General features: G+C 38.4%; 1 protein-coding gene across 3 annotated transcripts; it reads left to right on the forward strand.

The window, feature by feature from the left end:
- Positions 1 to 1,304: 1,304 nt before the first annotated feature.
- bcap31 (B cell receptor associated protein 31) lies at positions 1,305 to 27,047 on the forward strand. Of its 3 annotated transcripts, XR_012595028.1 has the most exons (9): positions 1,305 to 1,463; positions 4,101 to 4,200; positions 5,081 to 5,181; positions 6,280 to 6,424; positions 11,970 to 12,105; positions 18,692 to 18,818; positions 19,358 to 19,458; positions 24,264 to 24,699; positions 24,762 to 27,047. XR_012595028.1 is itself a non-coding variant. In XM_074644955.1 (8 exons), exons 2-8 carry the CDS (start codon positions 4,109 to 4,111, stop codon positions 24,288 to 24,290), a joined length of 729 nt encoding a protein of 242 aa, XP_074501056.1. In that variant the 5' UTR covers positions 1,305 to 1,463; positions 4,101 to 4,108; the 3' UTR covers positions 24,291 to 27,047. The 3 variants fall into 3 exon arrangements, 2 of the variants coding, with proteins under 2 accessions (XP_074501056.1, XP_074501057.1); XM_074644955.1 differs by having other exon boundaries at positions 24,264 to 27,047; XM_074644956.1 differs by having other exon boundaries at positions 1,361 to 1,463; positions 4,076 to 4,200; positions 24,264 to 27,047.
- The last annotated feature ends 615 nt before the right edge of the window (positions 27,048 to 27,662 follow it).

A 27,662-nucleotide genomic window follows, 5' to 3' on the forward strand; every position in this document is an offset into this window, starting at 1 on the left:
TGATTTGATCCAAGTTTACAGATCACCAACTTAAAAGAAAGGACATGATGCTCTGTACACACACACACAGACAGACACACACACACACACACACTGCTGCTGCTATGATAAAACAGCCAATCCCCCCTCAGGGATCAATAAATCACTATCTATCTTCTTATCTGCCCGTACATACTTAATAATTTACCATGGAAACAGAACCAATCTGACCCTTAACCAGAGAGCAGTGGCCGCAGAGAGAGAGAGAAAGAGAGAGAGAGAGAGGACTGTTGTTTTGGTTCGTGGAAAACAGTCAGAGTGAGATGTCTTTCTTTTCTTCCTCCTCTCTGCCTCCACTCACAGTTTATTTGAAGCACAGAGATCGTTTTCTAAAGACAATGTCTCCCTCTGCTGGTCAGGAGAGGGAACTGTGTAAAGATCTCCACATGTACATACATACTGTACATAATCATTCAGTCCATGTATATCATCAAGTATTTATTTATTTGCACTATTTCTATTGTTTACAACTTCCAGAACACTTGACTTGTAAATAGACATTTTATTTGATTGTATTCTTAATTTATTGTTCGTCATTGAGGTTCCTAGCTGTTATTTCTATTCAGTATAAGTACATTGACAGAGCTGCATAAAACCGGAGTCAAATTCCATGTATATATAAACCTATACCATATAACTATTTAAATATATATATTTATAGTTATATATATATAATTATATATATAACTATATAACTGTATATATATATATATATATAACTATATACACATACAAATATTCAGATTAGTAATAATTATATTCAAAATTTCCCTCATGATGCAACAGTTAATCTAATCAGAATCAGGTTTATTTTGCCAACTATATGTATATAACTATATATATATAACTATATATATATATATTTAAATAGTTATATATATATATAACTTTATATATATATAACTATATATATAACTTTATTTATATAGTTATATATATAAAGTTATATATATAGTTTTATATATATATATATATATATATATATATATATATATATATATATATATATATATAAAGTTATATATATATAGTTGGCAAAATAAACCTGAGTCTGATTAGATTAACTGTTGCATCATGAGGGAAAAATAATAATTTAAATAATAATTTTAAATATATTTATTACTAATCTAAATACTTGAATGTGTATTTCCCTTATGTCTTATTATAAAATGTGTATTTATTTGTTTATTAATTCCTTATTATTCACATTAGCCCCGCCCCTCTCCTCGGTTCTATCCAATCACGTGCCAGTATCATGATGAGCTGGCGTTTAAACACCGGAAGCCGGAAGCGTTTACAACAGGAAGTTGAGGCTACTTCCGGGCTAGCTGACGAGCTAACGAGCTAACTGACTGAGCAGAGAGAGTCTGAAGCTCAACAACAAGCAGCCTGGGCTCGTTTCTCTCAGTTTGTGTCTTTCTCAGGTGAGTCTCACCTGCTGAGTAATGACTAGATAGTGTTGTAGTTTATCACGGATCACTAACATGAGGCTGATAACATCTGGTAACATCTGGTAACTAGTTTAACCTGCTAACTGTAACTTAGTTAACTGGGTGAAGTGTCATGTTGTTAGCAGAGACAGATACCTAACACCACATCTACCTGAGGAACTCCGACATATGGAGACATATAGTTTAATGTTAAAACATTAATATCTGACCTAAAACAAGCCGGTGAGTAGAGTAGAGTAAGTAGAGTAGAGTGAGTAGAGTGAGTAGAGTAGAGTAGAGTAAGTAGACGGGGCCTGCAGGCTGACTGACTTCAGAAAATACACAGGGAAGTCGAGCTAGCATGCTAAGCTAGCTCACATCCTGACAACACAACTGGAGTTCTTAATGTAATTCCAGTAAATAGACGTGAACAGGATCCTTCTGGATCTGTACCGACTCATATCATTAAATAAGTTATTTTACAGCAATTATACTAAAACATTATTCGAGTGGAGTAAAGTTTATTTCACCCATTGTGTTTCTGCGACAACATTTAGTTTATTAACTATACGAGTTTGTTACCAGAGAATATCTTGAATGTAGCTTTCAGCAATAAGCCTGCCAGGTGTGTTGTGGATGTTTAATTAATATATATATATATATGTTTTTGTTTTTATTTTGTTCTTTTTTTAATTTTTATTTATTATTGAATTGACGCTTTGGCAATATTGTTCACCTGACAGTCATGCCAATAACACAAATTGAATTGAAATTGATAGAAAACTTTGAGAAAAGAGTTAGTTAAGGTCTGTTGTTGTCCTGAACAATCAGTCAGCAGACTAGTTGTGTTTTAATTAGTGTTTTAGTGTAAAAACAAAGAGATATTCAGTGTGGTTCTTCACAGTAACATCAGCAGCATGTTGCAATGTGCATGACACAGCTGCTCTGAGCTGCCACGCCCCCTCTCTGGTCAGCTGATCAGGGTTAAAGTTGACTTAGTTAAATTAAAGTTATATATGCACAACAATTAGAAGTTGTTGTTAGCAATGAAAATGTTAGATCTCAGGCTTCCTCCAACAATTCCCATTGAATATGTATAAAAAGAAAATCACACAACTAAAAACAATTACAATCTGAGACATGAAATAGTGCAGAAGTTAAATTATACAGATAAAATAGAACGTATATAGATATTTGTGGTTTGCAAAACAAATAAGTTATAATGTAAACAGGAATGTTATAAATGTATATGCATAATGAGCAATTAAAATTAAAATGTAAAAAGTTTAAAAAAATATTAAAACAAATTAATTTTTAGTTTGTAAAAAGATCAACAACAAGTTTGATAATAGTCGATCTTTTATGTAATTTCCCCAGCCAAATTGACAAATATTCTCTGGTTCCAGCTTCTGAAATGTGATGTCTTTTCTTTTTCTCTGCTAATAATCTGAATATTTCTGGGTTTTGGACCAAAAACATCAAATAGCATTCTGGGAAATTTCGGGGAAGTTTTAAGACTGGTTAATCGAGGAAATATTTAGCAGATTAAATGATCAATAATTAATAGCAGCAGCCCTAATTCAGATTTTCACAGAGACGGTAATTATTGCAATGGTGTTGTGCTGGATTCTGCAGGTGTGTGTGTTCCTAATAAACTGGTAACTGAGTGTCTTTTTATAGAAAACAGAACCAGCCTCATGCAGATTGAATTTCCAGTCTGAGAGGAATTCAGCTGCTGTGTGTTTTTATTGGTTTTATCCTCAGACCAGTTTCCTGCTGTTCCCAGAAACCTGAACACATCAGCCTCTAATCGTCCTCTCGGCTCCTGAGTGATATCCTGAGTGAATGTCTGCTCTGCTGTTTACTGCTCAGTGTTTGTTTTCAAACCGCACAGACAAGTTTCTGAAGGCTGAAGCAGTTTATATATATATTCTGTGACGCTGTCAACTTTTTTGTGTCTCTAACATTCACCTTTTCAAACCAAAAATAGTATTCAGGATGGCGTTTCTATTAATTATTTATAATTAAAAAAACATAAGGAGGAATAAATAAAGAATCTCCTACTGTCTCTAAACTTCGGTTTAGACCAAATCATTACACCCCGACCAAATGGGAATGTGTTAATTATTTCTGACTTTCTATCCACCTTATTCCTAGCCCCCATGATGCCTTGCGTGAATTATGGGCACAACTTCCGGTGCGTCATGTCATTGAACCGGAACCGGCGTTTTCCATGGTAACACTACACAAATTACTTTTCAAAAGAATCGCCGTTGTTGGTTAGCCACTATGGTTAGCCTATGGGACTAACTAGCTCACTGCTACTTCTGCAACCTCACCGGAAGTTACGCCCATAATCATTTACAGTAACAGCCCTGAGAATAAGGTGGATAAAAAGATGTAAAAGATTACATGAAAAGGTAAAAATAATTTTTGGTTGCAGCTCCAGATAAAAGCTAGTCTCAGTGTTTTAACATTCTTTAACTGTTTTAAAGGTTTTAACTTCATGTCTTCTTAAAAGGGTGACCCACACAGCGCTGAAGACTAATAATAGTAATCATTTTCTCTGTAATCCAGGCTCTGTTGTTCCTGTCACCTGGTCTCAGGTGTGTTTTTGTGTTTGCTCTCCAGGAGTCAGGATGAGTCTGCAGTGGACGGCGGTGGCCACCTTCCTGTACGCCGAGGTCTTCTTTATTCTGCTGCTCTGCATCCCCTTCATCTCAGCTAAGAGGTCAGTACTCACCTGTCCAATGCTCACCTGAGGCCTGTACTACGAAGCAAAAAGCAGTACGCAGATCGTAAGATGATATTACAAGCATTGTTTGGTATCTGGTATCATGTAGTCTGAACCCTGAATAAATGTGGTGTTGGGGTCCATGAGAGGAGGTGTTAGCTGAGAGTCCAACAGTTCAGCTGAAGAATCTCATTGATTTAAACAGAGCAGCTCTGTGGGAATGTGAGCAGATTAAAACCTCCTGATAGAAAACCGACCGGCTCTGATTAACTCAGCACACAGAACAGAGACTCCACTGATGCCAGAGCTGATGTCAGCCTGTTTTTATCACTAAAATGTCCCACTGGAGTCAGTGAACTGATCAGAAACTCAGGGATTGCTAAAAAAAACCAATATTTATTAATATTATTTTCCACTTTCACGGAGTTAAATAAATAATAGAATGCATGATGGCCGTTGGATCAAACATTTTTTAATGGTTTTTAATTAGGGATATTTTAGTCCTTCAGGGTCTGAGTGTATTATTACTAAAGGAGCTGAGGTTATGCTAACAAAATAATAGAAAAAAAAACAACTCACACCTTGCCAAAATGTATGCCTTATGTATTAACAAAGCCAAAATGATTTCCTGAACAATCACCCGTTGCTGGTCTTTCGCCGTAGAATCAGATTTATATTGAAGTTTGCTGGTTTGAAGTTTTTCTCAGATGTTTTCTAGTGTGTCTCTCTGCTGGACCACCAGGTGGAGCCAGAGCTCCAGGTTAACAGCAGGCCTCATCTGTTGTAATCCATCTTGTACTGTGTGTATCTACTGTATTTTACTATGTATATCTATTTTCTATTGTATTATAAAGTGATTGTATGTTCTATCGTCCAGGTGGAGTAAGATCTTCAAGTCTCGGATCATCCAGACCATCGCCCTCTATGGAAACACGTCATTCATGGTGGCTATCGCCATCCTCATCTTCCTGCTCATCGGTACGTGTGTCAGTAGTTTTCTTTATCTAAGAATCAAGTTTTCTTATTGTAGTTGTATAAACCTTAATAATATTATTATTATTATTATTATTATGTAATTTCTAAAAATAAACTAATCCCAGACTGTGAAGTTAAACTTGTTGATCATGCAGCTGGAAACTTCTTTGGCTGTGTGACATGAATAAGTGTGCAAATACTAGCAGCATGTACTGATTTGGCCAAAATGTAGCAGGTAGTATGCAAACAAAAAAAAATTACAGTATGCCAAAAATACCCGGATGTTGTATTGATTTGGAAAAAATCTCCAGTATGCATCGGACCAGTCTACCTCGCCTACTGTATCCCACAATGCAATGCGCTGGAAAGGTACAGGTTACTGTGTCAACAGCAGCAGCCAATGTTTTTAAATTTTTTTTGTAGCTGTTCCATCACTAAATTCCCTTTTGAAAATTTCTAAGGCGAGAAATTAACTGTGTAGATTTAGAATATTGACAGTTTTACTATATTAGATAATGAATCGAACATTTTTTCCAACGTTGTCGGAGTTTAGAAGCTCCGCAAACTGCCGTGACACCTACCTAGCGCCTGCCGGGGTTGCTACCTCTCCAGCCGGCCAGTCACGCTCTCAGACCGCTATGAGCTGGTTGGAGCTCTCTAGAGACCGGCCTCGTGGACGAGAGGCTTTTATATCTTTGTTGACGGATGGTTTGTTTAAATATCACAACACAAATGTCCATTATAAATTAACAGGAACCTGTGGTTATCTAACTTTTTGGAGTTGAAAAGCTCCACAATCGCCCGCGGGTGTAGCTTTTAGAATAAATAGTTTAAGGGGTGGTGGAGCTAAACCTGCAGTATCTTTATAAAGTAAACAAACATTGGTCACAAACACAAAAAAAATCAAAAGTTGTATTTTTCTAAAGCTTAAAGCCTGGTCTAGCATACTGCTAAATAACTCACTTTAACGGTTTCCTACTACTGAGGAATGCAGTATGCATTATGTACTGCATACTGAGTTCCTCAGTAGTATGTAGTAGTCGGTTTTGAATACAGCCATACAGACTGATGCTGTTCTTCTTCGTGTGTTTTATTGTGCAGATGCGTTCCGTGAGGTGAGGAAGTACAGCGTGACAGAGAAGGTGGATCTGACCAACAACCCGACGGCCGTCGAACACATCCACATGAAACTGTTCAGAGCTCAGAGGAACGAGTACATCGCCGGCTTCGCCCTGCTGCTCTGCCTGTGAGAGACACATACACACACTACAACACACACACACACACACATAACACACTCTAACACACACACAACACACTCTAACACACACACAGCGACAGGCAGACTGATCTAAAAGCAGGGGAACTTTACAGTAGGATGGAAAGAATGAGCAGCTGTGTGTGTGTTATATGTGTGCGTTTCCAATCCTCCAGTCTGATCCTGATTGGACGGTGCTCAGAGGTGTGAAGCTGTTTCTGTCCCTGATTGGCTGACCCCCTCAGATGGGGTCGAACATGAATACAATCTGATTGGTTTGGAGTTGTGTGACACGGCGTGTTGTGATTGGAGGGCAGCTTGTTGTTGGGCTGCAGGTCCATTACTATTACTCATTATTAGAACTTCTGGTAGTAGCAGAACTCCAGACTCACGTTTCCACTGGTAGCACATGATTTGGTCACACCTTTTTTTTTGGTGCAGCAAACTGTGTTGACCCAGTAACAAGTTTAGAGTAGCTTGCAATAGAGTGCTCCAGGGTTGAAGTATTTTTGTAGTCCAACAGGAAGTTAGCATCGCTTTGGTTCTCTCCACTAAAAGCCGATGGGATTGTTCCATTGGGTTTAGATTAATATTTTCTAACTAATAACCCATTCAAAAAAACTAGGGCTGTCAAAGTTAACACGTTAACGCAAATTCCGTTATCTATGCTCTCTTCAAAGCCACCAGACTCCATTCACAAAAACAGTAATTTTTAGGGCTGTCTAAGCTTATGCAATAATAACGCGTTAACAACAATTTGTTTTAACGCCACTAATTTCTTTAAAGCATTAACGCAACTTGTAATTTTTAGGTTGAAACGGGCTCAGTTTAAAAGCTAGAGTGAAGATACTGGTATCCAGGGTCTGAAATTAACTTTTTTCACTTCCTTCCACTGTGATGGACAAGTATTTTTTTTATCTGCCACTTTTGACATCTCTGCGCTAAATGAAAGAATAACATTTTAGATCTGATGTCATTCAATGTTCGATATATTTTACACAAAAAAACATTATATACGTGGTAAATTACAGTGTTGGAATTACACCGTGGCTTCCGGGGAGCCCCTTTTTTCGGGGCAGGGAGGGTACTGTACTGAACTGTACTGTGTTATTGTCATCTATGGTGGTCGTTTGCATAAAAACACACAATTCAAATGATTATGATTATTTAAAATAAGGTGCATCCCTCAGGTTTAGTAACGCCATGCTGTTGAGCACTTTTGTTTCTCTCCGCCGTGTCTCCGGTACAAAACAAACTGAAACATGATACAGCGTACATTGTGCATGCGTAACTGCGGGGAAGCATCAATACAGAGGAATCAATAGTCACGGAGGCGTGAGATACCAAGGAATCTGACCGGTTCTCTATTCCATCACTAGCGTTTTCCCTGATTGCTAAAGTGGCGGATTGCCTGCCAATTTTACCCGCTTTACCCGCATTTGGCGGATGGCGGGTACTATTTTCAGACCCTTCTGGTATCACATGAAACTAGAAAACCTAAAGAATATATTAGTCCCCAAGGAGGCTAAATAACGCTCCAAACTTGCGTAAAATTTTGGCAAGGAAAAATTGAGCATGAGCTACCCAAGAGTCATCTTGAAGGGGTGTTCTTTCAGTCACGAGCTCGCTTCTCTAACCTTCAGGCCTCCACCTCATGAGCAAGTTGAGTCATCTGACAAACCCTGGTTCTCCTATGACTGGTCTGTGTGAATGTAATGAACCGAACCCTCCTGTGGTCGGGTCAGTGAGGGTTCATGCTGGCTGTGTGCTGCCTGCAGGGGGCAGCGGTGGCTGCGGCATTCAGCCTGCAGCAGCTGCTCGCTGTGAATCACCGCAGCATGTGATTCTGCAGCAGCTGCTGCTGTAACACAGAACCCAGGAGGAAGTTCTCCAGTGTTTAGACCGAGCCCTTCGCAGACAGCCTGCTGTGATCTTGGACTGTGACTCAGGAGAAAATATATACGGAGCACAAGTTTGTGGAAAGGCTGAAGTGGCGGCAGCTGATCAGATTATTTCAGGCCTGGGAGGAAGCTGACTGCCTTATTGGGAAGTGAGAGGAAAACCCATAGAACTGGAATAGGAGTAGAACAAACGTTCCCATTCAAACAACGTAGCAGGACGGTCAGAGCGGCGGCCATTTTTATGTGTACAATTGCCATAGCAACCTCTGTAGTGAACTATAAACTAAACCGACTTACGGCACGTCACTGAGGTGAGGTTTTGCAGTAACGACTAAAAACGAACAGTGGAGATGTAACGTTACGAAGCAGAGAGCACAGGAGGAAATGAGTACAATTACAACTTAATGTTCATTTATTTATTTAATCTTTTTTTAATCAGACCATCTCATTGAGATTAACATATCTTTTCCAAGAGGGACACACACTTGTCACAGAGGAAAGCACAGTGACAACTTTGTTCGGCTCATTTTCTGTAATCAGCGCAGCATTAAAGCATGGTGAAATTAGCTAGTTAGTTAGGTCCCTCCGCCTCACTCCCCACTGCTCCGGAGAAGGACAAACTAACTAGTCTCTAGAGCTGCGTCCACTCTCTTCCTGGCGAGCTGCGACGACACTTTACCGTTTATTCTGACTCAATCCCACATACACCGTCCTGCTGCCACTAACACTCACTAGAGCACCACATGTGGATTAATCCACTGCTGAAAATAGCCCCCAACAAAGTCACTATTTCCTCCTGTTATAAAAACTACAGTGAGCAGCTGTTTGAGGAAATTACTGATGAAACTATGTTAGTGTTTTTAAAGATGTACCTCTTCAGTAGGAACCACTGGGCTTGGAGCTGAGAGACGCAGACAGGAAGTCAGACAGTTTTGAGAGACGGACTAACATGGTGTTGGATCTGGGTCTGAATTTGGGATTTGATGACTGCAAGAAAACTACATCAGACCGGTAATACGTCCTCCAGAGTAGGCTCTTGTGACCACGCCCCCTTTTAGGGGGCACCAGTACCGTGTCCCTCATAGACGGTAACAGAGTAAACAGCAGAAGTTGAAACATGTCTCCAAACTTCTACTTTAAACAAACCGCTAACAGTAATAACGCTATACTGAAGAGTTGCTGTGTAGCTGGTTGCACCAACAATAAATCCAAAAACGCTGATCTCTGATTTGTTCCCCTGCCGTGTCCTAAAAAAGATCTAACAGAGGAGCTTTATAGCTCCACGCTACAGACCAGACCAGCATGGCTTTATGGCTCCACGCTACAGACCAGACCAGCATGGCTTTATGGCTCCAAGCTATAGACCAGACCAGCATGGCTTTATGGCTCCATGCTACAGACCAGACCAGCATGGCTTTATGGCTCCATGCTATAGACCAGACCAGCATGGCGTCATCGCAGAGGTTGCGGGCGGGTTAACCGAGGCTTTCACACTGATATTTGAGGCACATACGATACGTGAATATTCACTGTCAGTGTGCTAAATGACTAAATGATGCTGGTGACAGTGACTAGCATGGCTAGCTAACGTTAGCGTGAGTGTGAGGCTGCTGCAGTAATACAGTCATACATTAACGTTACAGCAGCATCAGATCTGTCGTCTCTAACTAAATCTCAGCCTATAGATCAAACAGTTGGCTGTTAACACGTTGGTTATTTACTGACAACATTTAGCCTGACGGGATTCAATCAAATATGTAGAGATGTCTGTATGAGCAATATCCAGCCACTGTGTTGGACAGGGGAAGACTGGAGGTGGCGATCAACCTTCACTTATTAAAGGATCGCCAACGCTCAGGTTCAGGCAAGGTCAAAAAATAATTATAAGACATTTGTATAAAACAAACATTTGTATAACAAGAGATTAATGTATACGAACTTGTCAAAATTACAATCCAAACATACGTCAGATTGCATTGAAGTCTATGATATCTTCAGTTTTCTATCCCCTAAAGGGTAGACTAAAGTACCCGTATGTGCCGGTCTGATGTATAGAAAAATACCTGACGTTATCCTATAATATTGCAGCGTCTTCAGAGTGTGAAGAAGCTTTTAGATCTCATCTTAGTGTTGAATCTTCAGTCTGTACTGTCACGGCCGCATGCTGTCGTCCACGCCATATCGGACACAAATTATTATTCAACAGGAAAACTTTAAAGTGAAACAGCGGACTGCTCCTTAAATCAGATCCAGCAACCCCCCCTGCTGTGAGTCACCATGACATCACAGCCTGTCAACGCCCGAACGGCACGTACAACACACACACATATCTCAGTTGGGAAATGTCAGGGGTAACTCACCGTGTGTGTGTGTGTGTGTGTGTTGTTACTCTATGGCTATATATGTGTGTGTGTGTGTGTCTGTGTAGTGGTGAATGGCTATATTGGGTGGTGTCTGATGTGTTGAGGGCTGAACGACAGATGACCTGATATAGTTTAGGCCACACACGCACACATACACACGTGTACGTGTAACAGCTGATGCAGCAGGTTGTTTCGGAGCTCAGGTGGTGTTGTGTTGTTGGTATATAATAATAATAATAATAATAATAATATTTATCAGTCTGGTGCAGCAGGTCCTCCAGTTGCTGGTTGGTGGCTCAAACTCTTGAACAGTCTAGATGGATCAATACGTTGACCGATTTATTAATTTTATTGAATTAATCAGCCGAGAAGTGACACGAAAATGTTTTTGAAAAGCCATTTTTGATTTGAATTAAATGTGTCGGTAAAAATAATGATTGGAGAAAGTTTCTTATTGAACTCATGTGAGAGTTCTTTTTTCGCCTCTCTTTACTCGCGCGAGTTGGACCACCGGTATCATTTGTGTTCATTCGCGCTAGACGCCTCAGAGAGGAGAAGGAGCTTGTCTCCATAGATGCCAACAACTTTCCTCCATCAACCATGGAAGAAATAACCACTGTAGCTGCTTTGTACATGTTGTGGAAGTCCCAGATATGTCAGAAAACCAAACGCCGTCATGTCTGGGTTCATAACATCACCCGGTGGCGAGCTGTATTCACATACAGTGCCATTGCATTGACTGTATCTAGCAAGCCACACGTCGCTACTGCGGTATGAACCCAAAAGAAACAGATGGTGCTGTGATTTAATTACAATAAACGGCTCAAAATGATGCTGAAATAACAACATAATGATGCAGATTTGTAAAAAGTCTAAATTCATACTCTGTCAGGTCTGTCTGCAAGACGACAAGCCAACAACTTTTAAATTGCTTGTTTTCTGAATGGAGTTTGGATCGATCAGTGCCGGGCTGTGCAGCTGCTCCATCAACACTCAACATAAAGTCATCTAGGCATAAATACGGCAGCGATGTTGTTGTTTCTACCACAGACAGTCTGTGGTTTATACACATACATTTATACACAGTTTGGTCCGGTCTCTGTACAGATGTGATGAACTATCGTAGCTCTGGGTGACAACAGACAGATACAAGATTTATTTCCTCCATACTGAGGTCACACATCCACGGGAAAAGGATTTTATGAATCGATTTGTTTTGAATCAGAAAGATTCAGTCTCCGTGACCAGACGTTGTGTTTGTGTCTCCAGGTTGCTTCGTCGTCTCGCCACTCTGCTCTCCCAGCAGGCCACGCTCATGGCCACCAACGAAGCCGTCCAGAAGCAGGCGGAGGGCGCCGCCAACGCCGCCAAGAAATACATTGATGAAAACGAGGAGCTGCAAGAGGTGACACACACACACACACACATAACACACATTATTATTTATTATCTTTACAGAGCTTTATAGTGAATTTCAGCTCATTGTTTATCTGTCCGGCCACAACGTTACTGTCCTGGTTCACTCTCACCGCTCTCATAGCGGAAAAAAAGCCACCGTTCACTACCTGCTCAGCAGCTAGAACAGCAGACGGACAAAAAAAACGTTATTGCAGGTTTAATTATATGGTTAACCTGCTGCTGTAACACAAGAATTTCCCAATTTGGGATCAATAAAGTACATCTATCCATCCGTCCATAACGAATGCCTTTTCAAAGGTGCGACTGTCAGTGTGAAATGCTGCTGTTTCTTGAACTCACCAGTTGGGGTCAGCACTGATCCACAGCTGCTGAGATCAACCCAAATAAACACTGGACATATTCATAGAGCAACACATAACACACACTATCTTTGTCTCATTCACAATGTAGACAAACCACACACACACACACACACACACACACACACACGCACCCTCTTGCACACACACCCTTACACTCACATACACTGTGGTAATCTGACCTGGGTTTGTTCGGGGTGAAGAGATCATCATGTTCTCTGCTGCTAAAAGGAGAAATTGCTTCATCTGCATGTGACACACACACACACACACACGATATCCAGGTTAATGTTTCCACATTGCACATTTCAGGACGTTTTGCAGCAGCATTAAGACATATTATCATCGTTTAAGTCACCTTGTGTTATTTATTATTTTTGGGGGGGGTAAAGTTTTGTTTTGTTGAAAGGTTTTAATTTACAACATAAACATATATAAACCATTTCCTTCTGTGGATGAAAAAATAGTTTAAAAGAAAGGAAAAGGAAAAATACAGTTTAGATGCTGTATACTGTATAGATGCATGCAAATGTACTTGTAAAAAAAAGTTAATTATACACATAATAATGATGCATCAACCTAAATATATAAACAAGTAAAATAGTGATAATAATAATAATAATAAACCTAACCTGCAATAAAAGAAAAAATTAAATAAATATATATATCAGCCATGTCATGCATGAGGAGGTTAAATAACGCTCCAAACTTGCACTAAATTTTGGCGTGAAGAACTGGCACAGCTATTTTCAAAGGGGTCCCTTGACCTCTGACCTCAAGATATGTGAATGAAAATGGGTTCTCTGGGTACCCACGAGTCTCCCCTTTACAGACATGCCCACTTTATGATAATCGCATGCAGTTTTCTGCAAAAACCATGCAGTTTTTTTGCATGCAGTATAAATGTATTATTTTCGCCTGTTCTAAAATGGTGTATTTCTGGTGTATTCTTTATTCTATGACAGTTTTATGATACGTATCATATTGTCAGATTCTTGCCCATACACTGCCCTAAACTACACCTGATTAAGGGACATTATTTCAACCTTAAATGCCACGTTTATTTCTTAATATCTATTTAACTTATTTACTGTAATATAATGTTGGGCGAAACGCTGCTTTATGAATGTTCAGATTTTGTTCAGTCAACTCTTTATGCTGTTTCTTGGAGGCTGCAGTTTGTGGTGAGGTTGGTCCTGTCTATTTATATATTTATATTTATATCAAATAAGGGCAGACTTAAGGGCAGAATACAAGAAACGCATCTCAGTTTCCAGAAAGCTGAACATTATAACCTTGATGAAAGTCAGATTTATTGCAGTGCTGTTGTTACACTGCATCATCTGGCAACTGACTCGAGAGTCACAGGAGAATCTGTGAATAAAACAGTCTTAATAACATCTTTTACTTTAAAGTTGAAATGAAACAACGTTTTGCAGGTTTAGACCTCTAAACAACCTTAAAGATCTCTGGAGGATCTCCCGGTTAGATTTATTACAGGGTTGTTATTTCAAACTTTTTCACGAGCAAATTCATAATGACAGCGAATTGGCGGAGAAAGCAATGACTCTTAAGAAGGCTGGATCATCTGAACATTTCATTTAGAAAATAAAATATTTTTTTCAGAATATGAAAAGCTAAAACATGGCAGCAAGCTGCAAACAACTGGTGTTAATGAAAGGTTTAAACGAATAGTAGTTAGTTAATGTAAACATGCACAGTAGGGCTGGGACAATTCACCTATCTCCTGATTCGATACTGTCACGATACTTGGGTGTTGATTTGATATGTATTGCAATTCCATTTATTGTGATTTGTTAACTTTTTTAACACTAGACCATGAGAAAAAGTTAAATCATACACTTCTAGGAACTTTTACTTTGGAAAATATCTAATTTTTAATCCAGTAAAAATGTTTGATTTTCAGCATGTAGGTAGTCAGAGATGTCCTGAAGTCAAATATATCAGGAGCATTGTCAGGAATTACTTACTTTTTTTTAGACAACAAAACATTTCCCTCACAAATTAGTGGTATTTTCTTTTTAATTTATAAGGGACGTGTAATGCTTTAACTTCTGGTGAATATACCAATCAATCTTATTTCCATATATGTATTTTATATATATATAGTTCCCTTTGTTAACACCTTATTTTGAAAACCAGACGTAGTCACACGTGTTTGCTTCCTCTAACTTCTCCAAGTCCGTCTCTAGCTCTCCCATCAGCTCCGTTCTCTTTATACATCCCTGATCAGCTCCATCGGGGCCGTTTGAATGCATTTAACATAAATGTCAGTATATGGGTGCTCTACAGTTGTAGCGTCGGCCCATTTGACCACGGAGATGAGAGTGACGGCTGGCTTGACCGTCACGTTACCGCAATACGATAACGTTTCCTGTCCATGACAGAGTTAGCATGCAGCTTTAGCCGTGATGTCTAGCTCTGCTTTTCCTGCAATGTGTGAAACCCAAAGTGTTTTTATACTTTACTGGATGTGTAGTGTTTACCACTTTGGATTTAACATGTGAGGGTGCAGGTCGTATCCACGCTGACACTCCGTCGTTTTCTGCTTTGTCGTTTCGGCTCGCTGCGGTTTGGTTTGTTTTGGTTGACGGATACAGAACGGATATGACGTCACGTCACTCAGACTACAACAATAAAAGCGGTAACTTCCTTCTACCTCCACATAAACTCAAATGAAGCAAATATATCGATTCTGTCAATAAAAAATCGAAAAATACATAGATACGTGAACCGATTCATTTTCCCAGCCCGAATGCACAGACCCTTTTTATGGTCCTTTTAATCAGGAACATACTAACAGCTGACCACACTAAGTAATGAGGATTATGTAGAGCATGAACCCTGACAGAATGACGCGGTTACTTACTAAAGAGAATTTCATGCTCTTATAAATAATTCAAGTTTGTTTGAGTTTTAATTTGTGTTCATTCTCGTGATCTGAAATTCCTGCAGTAGCTGACCAGAGTAAATCAGTCTGCCACTTTTATAACAACATGTTGTCATCACAGAGTGTTTGTGTGAGTGAGATATGAATCCGTCTGGAGCCTCGAAGGTCAGTTATGTGCAGCTGCAGAATACCTGCAGGAACACACAGACCCTATCCATCTTGCATGCGTGCAGACAGTGTTACATGTTACTGTGAAGGGCCGACCTTTTTCTCATAATTAATGTCACATTTCTATGACGTGGAACTCACAAAAGCAAAAATAAATAAAAGATAAATGCAAAAAATAAATTTAAAAATAAATTAAAAAAAAGGGAAAATTAAACAAAAGTAAATAAATAAGGGAATTAAAACAAAGGTAAACAAATAAAAACTAAATGCAAAAATAAAAACGTAATTTTAAAGCTTAATACAAATAAATTCCCGAATAAATAAATAACATGGAAATTGAAATAGGAATTGAAATAAATAGGGGAATTAATACAAAGGTAAATAAATAAATTAATGCAAAAATAAATAAGTACATTTAAAGATTAATAAAAATAAATAAATAGAGAAATTTAAATAGGAATGTAAATAAATAGGGGAATTAATACAAATGTAAATAAATATAAAGTGCATAAATAAAAAAGTAAATTTAAAGATTAATAAAAATAAATGAATAAGAGGGAAATTTAAATAGGAATTTAAATAACTACAGGAATGAATACAAAGGTAAATAAATAAATAAGTAACTTAATAAAAAGAAATAAATAACAAGGAAATTCAAATAGGAATGTAAATATATAGGGGAATTAATACAAAGTTAAATAAATAAAGAAGCAAATTAAAACTGACATATCTATTTATGTCACATTTTATCAATTAATTAATGACTATATTATTTTTAATATTATTTTGGTGTATATAATGGCTTATTTATTTATTTATCGAGTCATTTATTTATTAATTTTAGATTTTGGCAGGTCCCTACTACATATAAAATAAGCTGTGGTCATTGCATGAAGCTGACTGTCTGTAGCAGCAACAGATCAATGAGCTGATGATGTTTTATAGATGAGTCGTATTGAGTGGAGGACGCCTGCAGACCGCTGGGGTCGACTGTCAATAACCTCATGAGCCACATCTACCAGCCACTCAATAGACTGTAATTGTTTTTGGCTGGTGAGTGAAGCAAATCTAGCAGCCACTTGCATATTTTACCTGCATTTGGCTGGTGCTAATTTCCAACCCCGGTGGAGAACCTCCACATCTTGTTAGTTTGTTTTTAGTGGTAAACTGTTGGGTAAAGTATCTTAAAAGGTTTCCTGCGTCCTAAACGCTGCCTCTGTATAGCTTTCAGTTATATTTAAATAGTTTTAACAGGACTTGATTGACTCATGTTGAGGTGGTTCAATGGGGGGGACCTCGAGGTCTCGTGGCCTTTCTGAAGCCGAGACCTCGTGCTGCTGGATTCAGTTTGCAGAGCAGTAAAATCTGGTTTTATGGGCCGAGCCTCCTCCTCAGTTAAAGGTCTGAAGCTCAGCTCCTGTTTCACTATGTCACACTGAATCACCACGACGACACCGTGATGAACCAGCTCAGCATAGTCTGTTCACTCTCATTAAAGCTTTTATTTTGATATATTTGAGATATGGGGTACCCATAGAACCCATTTTCATTCTCATATTGAGGTCAGAGATCAAGGGACCCCTTTGAAAGGGCCATGGCAGTTTTTTCTCGCCAAAATTTAGCTTCAACTTGAGATACGAGTAACTTGCGATCCTTCCTGTTATGTTGGTTTAGTGTGCATTTTGGATATCTGCTTGATATTTACATACTTGCACCTTTTATTGATATCTTTTATTTGCACTCTTTCCTGCTTTGTGCTGCAACTGCTGCACAACAAAACTACCCTTCAGGATTAATACATAAAGTTCTCTCTTATTTTACAATCAGCATCAAATAAAGAAGAGAAGCTGCAGACGAACAGAAGAACACTTCATGAGCATGAGTGAATTTAAACGTCTGTTGAAGCTGGTGTCTGTTTGGTGATCAAGAGACCAACAGGTGTTCATACCAAACGGCTCCTCACCTCTCAGTGCTGACCTCAGAGCGACAGCTGCTACTGCAGCGACAGAAAACCCTAATCTCTGATTGGCTGGCAGGTCCATATACCGTTGGAACAGTTAAACAAACACGTTATAAATCAGTCTGAAGGTTTATTCTGCTTATTTGTTTCCATTTAAACTAAAGAGACAATAAAACTTTCAGTCTCTTCATGTTGGAACTTCCACAGTTTTCACTTCTGATTTTTTTTTTTTTTTATGTTCTTTACCTTGTGTCGCGGTATCGGTCACTTATTAATGTGCAGCTGTAGAGGCAAGGGGAGTGTTTGGTATTTACACCTGTCAGTGTCACTTTAACTACATTTGGTTTTTTTTGGTGTCAATCCAAGTCTCTAATTTATGGCTGTAATGGTTTAATGCTACATTTTCATAAAAAAGTCAGATAAATCTAGTGTGTTTGGGTCAATCGGTCTTATAACCGTGGCTATTATTATTTGCCATTTTATTATGTATTTTACTTTTTATGGTGAATATTAAATTGTGATAATGACACCAACAGATGTGTTCTCATTAAGGCTGTCAGTCGATTTAAAATATCTAATCACGATTAATGGCAAATTAATCACACATTTTTTAAAAGATTTGTCAAGTATTTAATCCTCTTATCAACATGGGAGTGGGCAAATATGCTGCTTTATGCAAATGTATGTGTATATTTATTATTGGAAATCAATTAACAACACAAAACAATGAGAGGCAGCAGCGCTCGTCTCATGTCATGTTGCTTTTTCATACGTCAGTGGATTGATTGTCCTAACCTTCACAGGTCTTTAGAAAAGTTCCTTGAAAAGTAGTTCATGGTCTAAAATGTTCAGGAACTTCTTGGTGGAAACGCGGCTAATTAAAACCTCGTTAGGGAATGAAGGGATTCTGTTCACTGCAACACCAGAGGGCTTTTAATTTGACATGGATACAGGAAGTATCCAATAAAATATGACCAAATATACAGTGAGTGAATTAACTGTGTTGTTTACGGCGGCACTGTTGGATCAAATAGAAATAATCCACATGTCTTCTGCATCATTTTACACACTGAAAGTTTAAATAAAATAACATTTTTCTGTGTGTTTGAACAAACATGAGTTCATAAAGATGGAGATTTTATTAACACACTGTTTCTCCTCCCCCTCTCATCAGAAACTCCGTAATGCTGGCATCGAGATCCCGGAGGTCGGGAAGAAAATAACAGGACCACAGGAGGAGAACAAGAATCTGAAAGAGGAGGTGAAGACCCTGAAGGCGGAGCTGGACAACACCAAGAAAGGTAAAGGAGGAGGTGGTAGAGAGGAGGAAGTAAAAAGATGACAAAAGAGATGAGGAGGAGGTGAAATAGAAGGAAACGAGTAAGGTTGAGATTGAGCATGATGTGTTGTTTCAGGTGAACTGTTGTCTCACCTGTTTGTTTATGTCAGATGTGGAAGAAGTACAAGTACCAATACTACAATGAAAGAATACTCTGTTATAGTGTTTTCCCGATGCCAAAATTCTGCGCAACTCACGACTTCTATTGAAACACTGTCCTTCTTAAAATATCGGTACTAATAAAACGGGGTAATGTACCGTTTTTAACTGCAGGGTGTCACGATACCTTTCTTGTATCGGTATACCGTGCAACACTAGTCTGTTACAAGTAAAGTCTTGTCAGTCGAGGTAGAGCTCATTTTAACAACAGTATAAACTGTTTGGTAGTTTCCATCTATAACCGTGTGGATCCTATAAACTGTTCATATGTTTGACGTGATAATTTATTAATTAGTAAAGTAACTAAATTATTATTTCCACCACTGTGTTTATGTTTTGCAGCTCTGCACAAGTCGGACAGTGACGTTCGTGCGATGAAGAAACAGTCCGAGAATCTGACGGTGGAGTACGACAGACTGCTGGAGGAACACAGCAAACTGCTGGTAACACACACACACACACACACACACACACACACACACACATTAAAACTGGATTTTAAGTGTAAAAATGACAGTTTTTATTTTACAGTATTTACACATCAGCATAAAAAAAGATTTCCTCAATGTAAAGCAATGTATATGCATGATCTTGGTCTCTATGGATAGATAAAACCTCAGAGAATTCCTCGCCAGTGTGAGTAACATTGTGACTGTTACTATGCCTGAGTAAATCGTGATGAACAAAAGGGAAAACTTACATTTATATCCTGGCCTAAAAGGTTTTCTAGATTAGACAGTAGATAACACCATTATAGCAATGATGCCATGCACAGAGATGCCACTGAATTCATTCAGCAACTCCTTGACTACAACTGTGCCAAAGCAGATATAAATAACACAAAGCACATAGATTCTACAAAGGTTTTAGTAAGATAGGACCAGGCGGACTCTCCATTTGGCCACTTGGATACCCAAAGTGTGCCAAATGGGTTTTCTACCTCTTGAAAGGGAATCTGGCTCTAAAATACTACTGATATCCACTACAGGAGGCTATGTGCACACAATGGAGCCTTTGGCCATGACATTTATCCTGTGCATCATCACATTCTACCACTGTGCACAGTATAAAATCAATAAAAAACAACCTAATTGTATAATTTTGACTCCAAATGGAGTAGTTTTATTATAATAATGAAATATGATCAAGTAAAACTGAGATAATAACAAATAAGATCAATAACAATGTAAATAAGATAACAAAAAAGAATCCAAAATCCAGTACGTACATTCAATATAAAAAAGGTCAAAAATATTATAAAGTAAAAATGCAATTTCTCGTGTGTTGATTTTGTAACTAAAAAAAAAATTGTTTGGACAAAATCCACTTGGAGTATTGTTTTAGTAGTGTTAAGACCTCGTCTGTTAGAAACCACCACAGCATTTTATGAAGTATTTAAAGGCAGTGTTTTAACACACAGCTCAGCCGGTACCGGTACCGGGTCCGTCGGGTAAAAGAGGTTAAAACAGAATATAAATCTGTGTTCATCACTCACTCCTGAAGAAGTTAAAGGGACTTTTTTGTGGCTGTTGGTCTCATTTTCCAGCAGTAATTCTCGGCTGTTGATTCGTTCTCCACGTTCACTCGCCAGGAATGAATTTTTACTCTTTGGCAGAAAAACGTGTCACCTGAGCCCTCAGAAACTCCCGTGAGTTAAACTGAGCTAATTAAACCCTTCTAGGGCCAAGCCACTCGCTATTAATGGGCTTGAAGATGCTAATTAGCGTAGCAAGAGGATAACACCGAATATCTGATGTCCTTAAATATGGGACGCTATTTCAGACGAAATTTCCAGAAAGAAATGTCATCTTATATTTGGGTTAATACAGTATTTATAGAGTGCTGTGATCAATGAGCAGCAGCTGGTCCACCTTAAATCTGCCTGACAGGACACATATAGCACGCGGGAACACAGTGAACCTAGTTATGTAACGTGACATGTTATGGACCAGTTTTATGTTGGATCGGGTTCCAGGTTCCAAACATATCTGGATTCTTCTAAATCTCCCTTTGCTCTGTTTTTATAACGGAGAGCTAAAAGTTCAGGTACTTTTCTGCTTTATTCGTCATTTTCTCCAGTTTAAAATGACAAACGTCTCCAGATTAGCTTTCACATACCCATACGAGGGCTGTCAGTGGATTAAAAAGTTGAATCACGATTATTCTCAAATTAATCGCACATTTTTTATCTGTTAAATGTACCGTAAAGGGAGATTTGTCAAGTATTTAATACTTTTATCAACATGGGAGTGGGCAAATATGCTGCTTTGTGCAAATGTATGTATATAATTATTATTGGAAATCAATTAACAACACAAAACAATGACAGATATTATTCAGAAACCCTCACAGGTACTGCATTTAGCATACAAAACATACTCAAATCATAACATGGCAAACTGCAGCCCAACAGGCAACAACAGCTGTCAGTGTGTCAGTGTGCTGACTTGACTATGACTTGCCTCAAACTGCATGTGATTATCATAAAGTGGGCATGTCTGTAAAGGGGAGACTCGTGGGTACCCATAGAACACATTTACATTCACATATCTGGAGGTCAGAGGTCAAGGGCCCCTTTTGAAAATGGCCATGAAAGTTTTTCCTTGACCTCATTTTCACGTGTTATTTTTGAAGACGGTAAACTTGTGTTAAACTCTAGAGGGTGCTGTTTAGGGGGATCATGAGATAATTTCTGCTCCGTCTGAGCACGGGGCTGTAACGAGTGCGAGCTCGACCCTCCCTACGCGCTCGCAACTGCACAACACCCGCTCACTCGTCAATTCAAATTTTGAGATTTTGGAGTCTCCGCCCCTTTGATCGGGCACTTGTAATACTGACCACGACCTTTGATTGGCTGTTTGGTTTGATCACTGACAGTCAAAGAACAACTATTTTCATTGGGCCAACATGTTTTGATTTTGGCCCTACTGGATGGCGGCTCCACCAGGTATCCAGGATTTAATGCCCAGGGGCCTCATGTATAAAAGACTGCGCAGCTTTCACTCTGGAAGATGGCGTACTCACAAAATTGGAAAAGTACGTACGCACAGAAATTTTCACATGTATAAAACCGTGCGTACGCCTGTTCCTGCGCACCTTTCCTTTATACATCCCAATTGACGTGAAATTGAGCGCAGCTGCACGTGCCACTTGGTCCGCCTTGTCTCCTCCCATTAATAACTATGCAAATGACTATAAACACGCGCCATGCTGTCACTTATTGTCCAAATAACAATAACAACGGCAAATCACGCTGGAAAAAGAAGAATTTCACAGAGTGTGAAATTGAAATGTTTGTTACTGAGGTGGAAGCTAGAAAATATATTTTATTTGGTGGTCTTTCATCAGGAACCAGTAACAAACGCAACGTCTCCACAGCAGCTGACCGTGCGCTCCCGAAGGCTACTGAAGGCTTCCGAAGGCGCACGGTCAGCTGCGCCCCGTGCCTCGACTGCTGAGGGGCGCCGGTCTGGCCGCATCCTCACTAAATATATACTATAAGCTGTGCTGTGCGGCCAGACACAGGGGACACAGGCTCACCACGGTGGTTTGCCACATTGTGCAGCACGCGATTTTGTTTTTGGCACGGTGGTTAAGGCATGTCATCTCTGGGAAATTAGTTTAAATGTGTTTTTGTTGTGCCTTTGTGATGTTAAACATTATGCGCAAACTAGTTAAGAAATATGTGTTTTTTTTTTATCCCACATCATAAATAAAGCTCAGTAAGTTGAGTGGAAAGATTATTTTTACACATTTAGCGAGTTTCAGTAGTTTGTAGTTTGACACTGCCAGATGAGTTTGGAGGACGGCCCGCACATTCTCACGACTGGTCTAGAGTTTGCGGCACGGTCCGCACATTCTCACGTCACGTTGGTTTTTATACGTCCCGGCGTGAGCGTGAAACACAGCGTACGCAACATTTTAGTACGTGCGCACCGTTTATACATGAGGCCCCTAGTCCTTCAGAACAAACTACAGCTTCATGATTTTGTCTCCCTGGTAGAGCTCAAAGCTCTGATAGCAAACTGTGTAACTGTTATTCCTCAACTGGATTTTGTATTATGTATCTTTTTCCCTTTGTTTATGGAGGACAGAACCAGCCAAATAAATAAATGATTAAATGACTCAATAAATAAATAAATATGTTGAGTGACAGCCCCCTCATTTACATAATGAGCCATAAATGTATAAAGAAAAAGAACACAGAAATAGATCAGTTTGGGGAAATAAGTGGTGAAATTCAAAGGGAAAATCGTGTAGAAATTATATTTGAAAAAATATATAAAATAAATGCAAAAATAAATAAATAAAATATAAATGCAAAAATAAATGAATGGATAAATAAATGTTGAGTGGCAGCCACCTATTTGCATAATGAGGGGAGAAATGCATAAAGAAAAGAACACAGAAATAAATAGGTTTGAGGAAATAAATAAGGGGTGAAATGCAAAGGGAAAATCGTGCAGAAATGAATAAATAAATGCATAAATACATACATTTAAAAAGAAATATAAAATGCATAAATAAATAAATATATAATAAATAAATAAATAAATATATAAAAAATAAATACATATTTAAAAATAAATAAATGCAAAATAAATGAATAAATACATGTAAAAATAAATAAATACATTTAAAAATTAATAAAAATAAATATGTAAATAAATAAAAGTGAATATTAAACAGAGTAAAAAAATAAGGGAATCAATACAAAGATGGAAAAATAAAGAAGCAAAAAAAACTAGAAAGAAATGTCAATTTGTCTCATTTGATCAATTAATTAATGGCTACATTTATTTTTAATATTATTTTTGCTTCATTTAAGGACTTATTTATTTATGCATTTATTTTTTATTTTGGCAGGTTCCGTCCTCCATACTTGTCTGTCTGTAACATCTACTATTTTTAATTGTCCTTGTCTGCTTTTGGCCTTTATTTTATAATTTACACTGTGATGGCGTGCTATCAGGTCTCCCTCGAAAAAGAGATTTCAATCTCAAGAGACTTCCTGGTTAAATAGAATAAAATAAGAACATGTTGGAGTGAGTCTGACAGTCAGAGATCGGTGGCTGCTCCTCACTTTTTCCTCCCACATCTTTTTGAGGATCACGCCATGAAAAAAAACTAGTCAGAGACCTGCGGGAGACTGAAACTGACCAATCACAGAGCCCCCTGGATGTAATGAACCTCGCCGCCTGCAGGAGGCGCTCACACGTGTTTTAACTGCCCTGTTCTCTGTCTGCAGGCAACCAGCGACAAGAAATCAGACTGAGGACGAAAACGGTTTCCAGCTTCTCTCTTCATCATCGTCACCAGCGATGTGATGTCGCTTCCTTTTTTGGGTTAGCTGACGTCGGCGGGCTGTGATTTGGTTATTATAAGTGGTTTAAAAAAATATATCTGATTGTCGGAGCTTAAAAAAAAAGATTGTCGGTTGTCTGTGAAACTTTTTTTCCAACTACGAGGTTTTTTTGTTTTCTGTTTATTTTGAGTTGATTTACTGAGAAACATCAAATCAGATCTGATCATTCCCTGTTTCCTGCCGCTGCAGAGCAAAACAAAATCATGTTTTATTCCAAAATCTGAGGTCCAATGTTTTTTAAGACATGTGTTGTCAACTAGAATCTAAATATTGCACATTGTGGATTAAAATCAGGTGTAAAGTGTCCAGGAATCACCCAGTGAATATCATTGAGAACCTGCAGTATGGAAGTCACTTTGTATGAGCCAAACTTAACATCAGTATCTCCTCATATCTGTTTTCTTTACTTTGAAAATGTTCCCACAAGCCTTTTTAGCACCAGTGAACTTTAACATCCTGCGGTTGTTAACACTGATGAAACATCTACAGACAAAATACAACATGCAGTAAAATAAAAGACTAAATATGGACCAGACTTTTGTTTTGCTCGTACAAAGTGATCCGTCTGTAGTCGATCTGTCTTTGTCGTGATAAACACGGGTGGTTTAAAGAATTTCTTTTTGTTATCGGCTTGTTTTTTGGTTTCATTAGTTAACAGTTTATTTTTTTTGTGTTAAAGGTTTAATGTCTTGTTTTGTGTCTTTGAGACGGAGATCTTCTCTGGAGATGTTTGGCTTTCTGAGTCCAGTCTGCTTTAAACCATCAAACCATCTTTACATTGAATATCTCCGTCTGGAAGCCTCTCCATTCACAGATGTTGTTTGGATGGAAACGCATGTGTGATATTTGTTTGATAGAAGTCGAGAGTGTAAAGTTTAAACAGGCACGCAGCTGTGACGGATTAAAACACGTGTTAACGGACAAACTGCACAACATCATATCTGCTGTCGTTATGTTTAGCTGAGCTGATCAGGAGTCGGAGTTCAACACTTTAACCAAAGATTTGGTAAAAAAACAAACAATTGTTAGCACATGATCTTTTGAATTTTTCTGTTCACATGATAATTATTCACCCATCATATCTGTTATTGTTGGATGGTGTATTAGGGCTATTGTACGGGGGGGGGAAATGATTTACAGAGTTGGGGGAGAGGGGGTAATATTCAGAGGAAAAACTCAGAATTAAATTCATAAATTTACGAGAAATGATTCAAATCGGTATGTTGTTTTCTTCTAAATAGGCCCAATTCCGATTATTATTTTTTTCTCGTAAATTTGTGACTTTATAATCTCGGACAATATTCAAATTTTTCAGAAATTTGTGTTTTTCTCAGAAATGTACGACTGTATAACCTCAGACAATATTACATTTTTTCTCGTAAATTTGAGTATTTCTCGTTAATTCAAGACTTTATAATCTTGGACAATATAAAAAAATGGTATCGTAAATCTTTTTTTTTTCCCGTAAATTTACAATTTCATAATTTCAGATAATATTAAATTTTTTCTCGGAAATTTGAGTACTTTCTCATAAATGTATGACATTATAATCTCAGACAATATAACATTTTTTGTAGCGTAAATTTGTGTGTTGTTTTTTTCTCTACAATCTTATACGCTGTCGTAGTTATTGTCTTATTTGTGAACAAAAACAAACTTATTTCCTCCACTGATGTTAATCAGTCAGCTCAGCTTCATACTCCGAGACACCGAAAGGTCACAGTGGGAATTTAGTTTTTCTAAATTACTTTTGCATTACTTCCTGATACGAGATGCTGGATTACCATCCAGGCAGAGTAGCCAAGAGCCCCAAAGGGCCCCAGTTTCCATGTGTGCCACTAAAACTGTCGGGGCCTTCAGGCTGCTGTTGCTGTCTGTGATGTAGTTGATATCGGGTTTACATAGTCCATATTCCCTCGTATATTAATAGGGCCCACAGCACACACAATACAGCACCTTTTTCCTTCCCTCTAATCTCTGGAGGAAGGACAAACTACATCCAGAGGTCAGCTTTTTTTTCTGCTTCAGAGGAAATGCAAGAATTTAGAAACAAAAATTCCCACTGCGACCGTTCGGAGGATCTGTAATCGGTTTGACTTTTTAATCTTATCCAGATTTCGAACTTCCAGAAATCCCTATAAACAGTTTGTCACGGCTGTGCTACGGCTAATGTAGGGTTGAGTCCACACAGTTCTCACTCCATGTCTGTTTCTTTCACTTTTATGTTTACGTATAATTTCGATGTCCACATTATAGCATGAGACAACTTTTTGCTGTACTTTGTTTTCTTTTCTCGTGATACTTCTTTAAGAAACGTTCGGTGTGATGACGTTCAGACAGATTCACCTTTACTGCTTTATAAAGAAACATAAATATATATAGCTAAATGAATGAGACATGGCTGCAGGCTGATTCAGTGAAGCTTCTGTGGTTATTCAGCAGCATTCAGACCAAACCTCACGCTAATATTCCTGTTTTTAAACATGTTTGTGAGGACAGTGTTCGTTTGTTTTTTCTTGTTTCATTTTCACGTGTAATTTTTGAAGATGGTTAACTTGTGTTAAACTCTAGAGGGCGCTGTTGAGAGGGATCATTTCTGAGGTGAACTGTATCTGGACTCATCAGTCATGAATGAAGTGCTGAAATAAACCACCAAAGGAGCTTCTACTGAGTCTACAGGTATCTTCTTTCTGTCTGTTTTCTGTCACCTGGTGTTGAATTCACACTGACCAAAAACACGAGCGTACAAAAACAACTAGAATGTGTTCAAGATAATATATGGAAGTCAAAGGGTGCCATTCTCTGATGATAACATGAGGTATTTTGTTGGCGGAGCGTTAAGTGGAGGCAAAATAATTCTCTGAACACGTTAGTTAACGCTGGCTAGTTGGAGGCCAACGGCAGCGCTGTAAAGATAAATTGAGGACGTATAAATCTTTGGATGCCTAAAGTTAACTATCCGTCAGTAAAGTCAGTTGCTAATAGTTTAGCCTTCTGCTAACCGCAGCCGTGAGCCGTCGGCTTCTGATAAACTACTAAAATTAATTAATTCAATAATTTATATTATAACTGGGCAAACTTGATGAACTGATGAGGAAGGTCATGTGATATGATCAAAAGCTCCAGACTAAGGTAAGACTTTGAGGTAAGATTGTTTTGTCATTTTGTTAAGATAATTTAATCAGTTAAATTGTTTTTATTATCTATTCTCACACTGCTGAGCTTTGTGTTTCAGAGTTGGTTCATCTAAAGTAATACAGAGATATGATTCAGTCTGCCTGT

This window comes from Sebastes fasciatus, chromosome 8 (assembly GCF_043250625.1).
Source record: "Sebastes fasciatus isolate fSebFas1 chromosome 8, fSebFas1.pri, whole genome shotgun sequence".
In the NCBI taxonomy this organism is placed as follows: Eukaryota; Metazoa; Chordata; class Actinopteri; order Perciformes; family Sebastidae; genus Sebastes; species Sebastes fasciatus.

What these genes read in the sequence shown, in the direction of transcription:
- bcap31 (XM_074644955.1), top strand. Translation starts at nt 4,109, where the DNA reads ATGAGTCTGCAGTGGACGGCGGTGGCCACCTTCCTGTACGCCGAGGTC. An exon ending in CCCTTCATCTCAGCTAAGAG is followed by an intron (nt 4,201 to 5,080) that starts GTCAGTACTCAC and finishes TCTATCGTCCAG; the next exon opens with GTGGAGTAAGATCTTCAAGT. An exon ending in AGGAACACAGCAAACTGCTG is followed by an intron (nt 19,459 to 24,263) that starts GTAACACACACA and finishes CTCTGTCTGCAG; the next exon opens with GCAACCAGCGACAAGAAATC.